Source organism: Dendrobium catenatum, unplaced genomic scaffold (genome assembly GCF_001605985.2).
Source record: "Dendrobium catenatum unplaced genomic scaffold, ASM160598v2 fragScaff_scaffold_716, whole genome shotgun sequence".
NCBI lineage: Eukaryota > Viridiplantae > Streptophyta > Magnoliopsida > Asparagales > Orchidaceae > Dendrobium > Dendrobium catenatum.
In genome coordinates, this window is record NW_021319178.1 from 15,892,144 (window position 1) to 15,900,660 (window position 8,517).

The 8,517-nt window shown below is 37.1% G+C and overlaps 1 protein-coding gene across 1 annotated transcript; it reads right to left on the reverse strand.

Annotated features, from left to right (window-relative positions):
- Positions 1–945: 945 nt before the first annotated feature.
- On the reverse strand, positions 946–3,473 carry LOC110108262 (polygalacturonase QRT3). Its single transcript, XM_028695967.1, has 3 exons — positions 3,279–3,473; positions 2,036–2,278; positions 946–1,950 (listed from the first exon to the last, which is right to left on the reverse strand). Exons 1-3 carry the CDS (start codon positions 3,471–3,473, stop codon positions 946–948), a joined length of 1,443 nt encoding a protein of 480 aa, XP_028551800.1.
- Between the last annotated feature and the right edge of the window lie 5,044 nt (positions 3,474–8,517).

Below are 8,517 nucleotides of genomic sequence, written 5' to 3' on the forward strand. Positions count from 1 at the left end.
AATTAAAATTTTAATCATCCAATAATTAAGATGTACTTACGTGCTCCCAAAAATGATATAAACAAATATCTATTATTATACGGCTCGCAGATAGAGAAACAGAGAATTTTCATAAATAAAATTTAGAATATGTATGCTGATGTAAGTACTCAAGCCCTATAAATAAATAAAAGAAGAAGCTTTAAAAATAAGTCGAAGACCCACCGCTGCTTGTCTAAGTGGTGAAGAGCCGGCTGGGCAAAGTCCAGGTCCTTGGTTCAAATCCTTTGGCAAGCAGTGAAAGCCTTAAGTGTTGACCCCATATAAATTGATGTGGGTTGCATGCTAGGTCGACCGGAGTTTTCACTGGCTTAAGGACATTGCTTCCTCATCACAAAAAAATATAAATAAATAAATAAGTCAAAGACAAACTTTAGAAAAAGGACATATTGATAATAAGATTATCATGTATGACTTTTGACCTTTTTTACAATTGGGCATCTTTAACTAAATCGAAAATCCAACATTATTTGTCTGGCGAGCCTTCACCTGAACATCAAACAGAAACGTATTTTGTATTTTTCTCTGTGCTGTGAGTAATGTGACATCAATGTTGACATCGCACTGTCCAAAACGTGAAAATGTGAGAAATTATTCTTTGCGGCGTCCGAACGCATCCGGATGCAAATTCGGACGCGCCACGTCACTAGATGCACTAGGCCCCCGATGACGTGGCGCATCCGAATTTGCATTCGGCTGCCGCACAATAATTTTTATGAAAATGAAGTTCGATTTATCGTTCGATTGGATGCTCGGGACTATTACAAACCAGAAAAATACCATTCGATTGAAGTTAGCCTTAGCTTTCTCTCTTTCAATCTTCCTATCATATGATTTCAGTAATTAACAGGTATATCAGCCTATTTTTTAATAATTCTAAGAAATAAATGAAAAAAAAATAAAAAATCAAGCCATGCTCCCCTGGCACTGCTCCACCTCCACGTGGACTGTCGCCTGCACTGCCACGTCCGACTCAATCACAACTCGATTCGCTGACACATTTCTCAAAGCATGATTAGGAAACCCTGAGCTGGTTATCATCGCATATTGCACATGATCAATCCGATTCGGGAATAATAAAACTGGCGAGAAATCAATGGTCCAGATCGTTCCATTCGCTCTTAGTGAGGCCCTCGCAGCCGTTGATCTCACTGCCATCCCATTTACACTGTTCCTCTTCACCACCACCTGATCAATGGACGTAAATGCCCCGCCGGTCTCATCCAGCCGCACGATATCGACTCCGCCGCCGCCGGCAAACATGTTATCCACAATATCAACGGCCTTGATCACTCCGTTCACCGATTTGAGCACGACGTTTGCATCACCCAAGAAAAATGAACCGGACACGTAGAGCTGAACCGGATCTTCGGCGACGATGCCGGTGTAGTCTAGGTAACAGTTCACGATCCGGGTTTGGGTCAAACCGGGCAATTTCAAATAGATGCCGGTCCCGCCAAAACCTGTAGCTTTATTGTAACAATGGACGCCTGTTATAATATTAGCCTGGCCGGCGATCTGGATGCCGACGGCGGCGGAGAAGATGACTATGTCGGTGATGGAGTTATCATTCCCATCGATTCTGATGGCGGTGCCGGAGAAGGAGCGTTCGCCGGGGTCGGCCCCGGCAGTGATGTGTTGGCCGAGGAAGGATGCGGAGATGAGGGTTTCGTGGCCGTCTTGGACCCAGATGCCGTCGGAGGCGAAGTGGACGATGTAGCAGGATTGGATGAGGGTGCGTAGGGAGTTGACAATGGCGATGCCGCCGGCGCGGTAGTTGGCGTCGAGCATGAGGGAGGAGAGTGTGATGTATTCGTAGTTGTAAGAAGAGGTGGATTGGGAGGGCCAGAGCTCGATCAGATATCGATTTGTTGGGAAGTTGTTGGATGCTCGGAGGGAGCCGCTGTGGATCTGAGGATGAAAAAACCATTAATAACAGAAGGAAAATTAATAGAGAATTAATGGTGTTGAAGTTCAAAGAATGAGACTTTGGAACCTTGAGATTGCCGGCGGGTGAGGAAGGAAGAGCGATGGGGCTGCTAATCAAATAAGACCCGCCGTCCAGATTGAGCTCGGCGCCGCCGAGGTCGGTAATTCCGGTGATGAGTGAGCGATTGGACGGCGGGCGGAATGCATCCGAAAGTGCCCGTAAAATTGCAGCAGTTGAATCGATTTTACCCGTCGGATCAGCGCCGTAGTCGGTCACGTGGTACACACGCGAGGAAGCAGATGAGGAGCTCTGAGAAAACAGAGGAATTTTAAACACAGAAAATAAACAAACAAACAGTTTCCAAACAGAAACTTAAGGCAATCTCGAACCACAAAAACTCAATTTTGACTCCAAAATATAGTACTCTTTAAAATACAATAATTTTAATTTCTAACATTAAAAAATATAATATTTTGTATATATTATTTCTCATAATTTATTTTATTTTATAACCTATTTTTTTATTTTTTAAAAAATAGCGTGTGAACAATGGGAGCGTGTGAACAATGGCATTGTTCACCTTCACATGAATTGGCATTTTTTTTTGCGATCGGCTGGAGAAAACGACGGACGCCAAATGAGTGTTAGACATTCGGCTGGAGATGATCTAAGTCGAATTCCGAGTTCGGGACTCCCGAAATAGAATTCGAAATTTCACCTGCCCGATAGAGAGTGGAACGTGTAAAAAGAATTATATTATTTACTCATTAGTATATACAAAATTTATCATTTTATGTTTACGCAATTTTTTGATTTTGAGGCTTATGCCTCAAAACGGTAAGCCTCGCCTCAGGAATGAAAAGCACCTCAATACCCAATTACGCAATTTTAAACATTGATAACAACAACAACAACATCAAACCTTTATCTCATTATAGGGTTGGTTATATGAATCATTTTTTTTATTGTGTTAGTCAAATTCTCATTTAAATCATATAAAAAATTTTATTTATAATAATTTCTATTTAAAATTTTTAAGTATATATATTCTTTTCTTAACATAGATCGCATCTAATATGTAAATATTAATCTTAGTATAAATTTAAATATTTTTAAAATAATTATATCCTAAATTATTAAATAATGTACTCTTTTTTTTTTCACCACCTCCACCCTTCAAATTTGTGTCGACAAAAATACATAAATATTATCCAAAAAGCTATTTTAATGGACAAGGAAATTAATATAATAACAGAACATTACAGATCAACGGTCAACAAACGAAATTAATAATGAAAGAAAGGGGTACCAAGGGGAGTGGGGAAGGGGCGGCGTCGGCGGAGACGGAGGCCAAGAGGCGCTCTGAGCGGAAGCGAACGCGCTCATAGCGGCGGAGAACCTCCGTTCCGTCGGAGGAGGTGGCGCCGATGATGGAAAAGAAAGCAAGGAGGAGGCGGAGGAGGTTTTGCTGGCGATCAAGGAAAGTTCTACTTCTCTCTGCCATTCCTGCCTCTCTCTCTCTCTCTCTCTCTCTCTCTCTTTTCTCCTCTTTTATAGTGGCTTGAGAGGCATGGGAAGAATAAGAAGGCCAGGTGGCGAGGTGAAGTAGCTTTGAGCAGAGAAGGGACAGAAGAAATTAATGGGGGAGGGTGGAAGGGGGAAAGGGGAGGGGGTTATTAATGCTGCGGGATTAATAAAAAGATAATCTTGATCTTAATCAACCATAATTACTTCTTATGATGCGATTAGGTGGAATCTGTTAAGCGTAGTGGAAAGAAAGAGGGAGGAGTCAAATTTTTTTATTTTTCTTCTAAGAATGACAGAGCTCGGTGATTTTGTTGGAAAATTCTTTCAGTCCGGCGCCCGTTACGGCTGCGTGCGTATGCGGCTATGTGCAGTGAATGTATGTACAGGTCTGTGATTTTGGACGAAGAATAATAAATTTATTCAAAAGTAAAATGATTTTGCAAGATTAAATTGGTTAACTTTCAGCGTCCGAATTAAACGGGATGACTTGAACGATTTAGATTGCAGAGGATTCAAGTACTTTAACATGTATATATCTTATGAGCACATTTGGTTACATGTAGCAAATATGTATTATATAGAGCACATTACACAGTGGCAATTGAAAGAATTTAGTAATATGAGAGTTGTTCACAATAGAGTATTAGCATATTCATTCGGTCGTTAGGATCTTTGTCGGATGACATTGGTCCGAGGGACTGTAGTAGGTGGCCTTTTGGACGAAGAATAATAAATTTATTCAAAAGTAAAATGATTTTGCAAGATTAAATTGGTTAACTTTCAGCGTCCGAATTAAACGGGATGACTGAACGATTTAGATTGCAGACTGCAGAGGATTCAAGTACTTGAACATATATATATATTTTATGAGCATATTTGTTTATTGTTGAATATGTAATTTATAATCTTAATAAAATATTTATTTACTAATAATTTATTTATTTATTTGATGTCTTATTCTTTATCATTATTATGAGAATTGTTACACGAAAAACTCTAATAAAAGGGGAAAAAGACGGGTTCTTGCTTAGTTGAAAAGATCAACTAGTATTTCTAGTTAATTAAATATGAGAATCTTTCTCGGAGGAAGTCATTGGTTACATGTAGCAAATATATATCATATAGAGCACATTACATAGTGGTAGTTGAAAGAATTTAGTAATATAAGAGTTGTTCTCAATAGAGTATTAACATGTTCATTCGGTCGTTAGGATCTTAGTCGGGTGACATTGGTCCGAGGGACTGTAGTAGGTGGTCAACGATGGTCTAAGGGATTGTAGTAGGCATGCGATGGAGGTCGGAGGGACCATACTCGGCGGACGACGAAGGTTGGAAGGACCTTAGTCATCTGGCAACGATGGTTGAAAGGGTTGTAGTCAATGGGCGATAGTGGTCAAAGGACCATAGTCGATGGGCGATGGAGGTCGGAAGGACTGTAGTTGGTGGGCAATGGCGGTAGGAGGGATCATAATTAACATGTGACTTAGGTCAGAGGGACCATAGTCCACGTGTGACAGTGGTCGAAATCTGGCAACAACAAGCAACATGGCAGAGGCTCGATAGTGGTCAGAGGTCGACGATCAGGCGAAGGTTCGGCAACATTCAACGGCTGAGTGGTATTCTGGCAGTGGTCAATGAAAGTTTGACAACAATGGTTCTTGGTTAGAACTCTAGGTTCCTTAAAGCCTCTAAGCTCCTTTCCACCTCCAGTCAAAGATTCAAGCTTAATTGCAAAGGTCAACGCTCCCCTTTTATGTAAGAAGTGCGGATCTATTTATAGATTTTTTAGAGTGGCATGCCCCATAAATATGGAGAAGATCTATGACAAATTCGGAATGCTTCATCAGGCGACCCATATTGATCTACTCAATTATAGAACATTTTTAACATTTATGTACCCAAATGATATCAGAATTAAGTGTTCTTGGGCTCATTGGATTCTTCTCATTGAGTCGCTCAATTCGAATATAAGTATGATGTATTTGGATATCATCCAATCATCGAATTTTATGATTTAAACTTTCCAAATGTGCTTCGGTCCCTTAATTTGGATCCATTTAGGCTCGGATTGAACTTATTTTAGTGTCGTTGGGTTCGTCTCTTTGAGACATTCAGTTTGACTATAAGTTCACAAAAATCATAGTTTTAATTATCCCAAAAATAATTGAAAGTTTTTAACTTGAATATGCCTTGATATTTGTGCTAAATGAAGGCAATTTTTTTTTTTTTTGACCAATCATATATATGTGTGTCTGTGTTGTGGAACCTCAAGAAGACTAAGACATTAAAATTCAATCTCTATTATCATAAAGTTTCTAATATGCGGCAATTTTTAAATTTAATAATATTTACTAATTAATTATATGTTTAAATCATTGACATCAAATATATAATTAATCAAATTAGTTAGCTGATCAAACTCAATAAAAACCCATATATATTCCTAAATAAAATTTTAAAATTCAAATCGTAATCAAACACAATAATAGAATAAATAAATCAGCTTAAATAAGACAACACTCTACTTAAAGTTAGTTTTAAAGCTCTTATAGAAAAAGTAACTTTTTTGAAAGCTACCATAAAAAAATAACTTTCTAACATAAATTTTTTTTTTTAAACAATTAAAAAAAAATCCTCAAACAAGCCCTTATTTCCAGCTCTAAATTCGCATCAACAAGTAATCTAGTTAGAGAATCCAATTAGCATTAGATAATGGATAAGATAACCATTAAAAATTTTAGAAATAGTCAACTTTGCATATTTTTATCTTTGATTTGTTACATCATAATTTTAACCTTTTGTGATACTTTTACTTATTTATGGAAATTTTGGGCTAAAGGCTTTAGCATTTTAAGCATTTCTTTGCGTGTCATGACTCATGAGCTCATTTTTCTTAGGATGACCGTTTTTAAAAATATTATTTGAATGTTTTTAATGAAGAATTTGTGGAGGTGGCTTATAGGGAACGTGTAAAACATGAGGGATATATTGGAAGAAATAAATGAGGAATTTTTAGGAGAGAATATATTGATACATTGTTTTAAATGTCTCTTCTTTTAGAATTTTTATTTGGTCCAGTCACCTAACGTACATCTACGTTCGGACGCCAGAAAAATAGTGTCACGTGTTCTTACTCTTTACCGCGCAGCCCGACCTGGAATGAACCCAGGATTTCTATGTTCGCGTATTGCTTGGTATTGTTAGGTATTGGTCAATTTTGCTCGGCAATAACGAGAAATACCTTCTGTGAAGACCAATACCTAGCAATACCGAGTTTTGCCAAGCAATACCAAGCAATACCTAGCAATACGTGAACATAACAATTTTGGGTTCCGATCAGGGTCGGTTCGTCGGGCCGCGCGTTAAAAAATAAGAAGACGTGGCGAAATATTATTGGCGTATGAACGTAGAGCTATGTCAGGTCACTTGACCTAATAATTATTCCTTCTTTTATTACTGTAGATCTTGGACTCGTATGAAGGCGTTATTTGGTTTGTCGAAAAAATAAATGTATCGTTTTCATGGAGACCGCCCGTGGCAAATATTTATGTTTTCTATGCTCTTAGGGTCATGTTATTTGCATTCTGAAATTTTGATCTTATAGCTCCCCTTATCTCTAGTAATGAGACGACAAGCAGAATAATTTTAATGTATTCTAACATTCTAAATTGCACGGCAAAAAGAAATATTTTAATTTAGGCCCCCAAGAATAAATTTTTTGTCTCAGGCACTAGGGATGAGTTATGGCGTATTTAGAATTCAACCAAAATTAAGGCTTAATTATATATTTTTGGACATTTATGTAATATTCAATTTGATTAGGGCTATTCATTAAAAAGATAAATTTTGAGTATTTTTACATGTGAGTCTATGATTGTTACAGGCCCTTATCTTCTTATGAAATATAAATTGACTAAGATAAACAGATATTGGATGCTATGTGTGAGATTAGTTAATAAAAATTAAAAGTGATAATGAGATATTAAAATTTCTTTGCATGTGAGCATTAAGCCTTTTTCTGCTGCATTGCTTATAAAATATTGCAAATTTCCACCAGTCAAAAATGAATTTTGCAGCCACCTTTCCTTTTCAAATAAAAAATAAAAGTTATATTAAGGTTTTGAAATGACTTAAAAGGCTTCGTTAGGGACATCTTTCTTACTCTTTTATGCAGCATTTTTCAGTGGAAAAACTTATAGTTCAAAAAGAAAATCAGTACTAAAAAAATTGCTTCATAAAATAGTAATAAAATCATTCTAAATATAGCCTAAATTATTAATATTCGTCATAATTTTATTTAAGGCTACATTTTTTTTTTCTAAATGAGATAACGAATAAAAATTGCCTCTTGAATCTTTATGAATGATGAAAATAATTCCTGATAATTTAAGAGTTTTATTTTAGTCCCCGGACTTTTTAAATAGGGATCTAAATGATTTCATAGAAGGATTAATTTGGTTCTTATTTAAAGATTCAAAGGACAAAATTGATACTTTTATATAGTAGGAGAATATTTTGATTCGTCAAAAAAAGTTAAGAGACCAATTTGATCATTTTCTCGTTTCTCAATTAAGGAATTCAATACGAAAAATATTGACAAAAATGTTAGGATTCATTCATCAAATTTGCCATTCTAGTGGTCTAATTTTAATAAGACCCTATACGAGACAAACCCTAAATTCACAATTAGTTGGAGGACTTTCTCTATGAGACAAACCCTAATACATATGAGTATTATTGATTTCTAAGACCATCTCCAACCGTTCGGCAAACAGCCGAATGGAGGCCCTCAAACCTCGCAATCGAACGCCATTTTTTCCACCATTTGATCTCAGTTGAACAGTGCAACGCCAATATTGGCGTCGCATTGTTCACTTGCGCCATTTCTTTCTCTCTACCGAATTCGTCTGAGAAAGGCGCGAAAGAAACGAGTGAAGATTTGGGGGCAAAATGGCGTTCCACTGGAGATGAATCACGACACTTTTTTATTTTTACTGCATTTTACAGTGAAAAATGAGAAT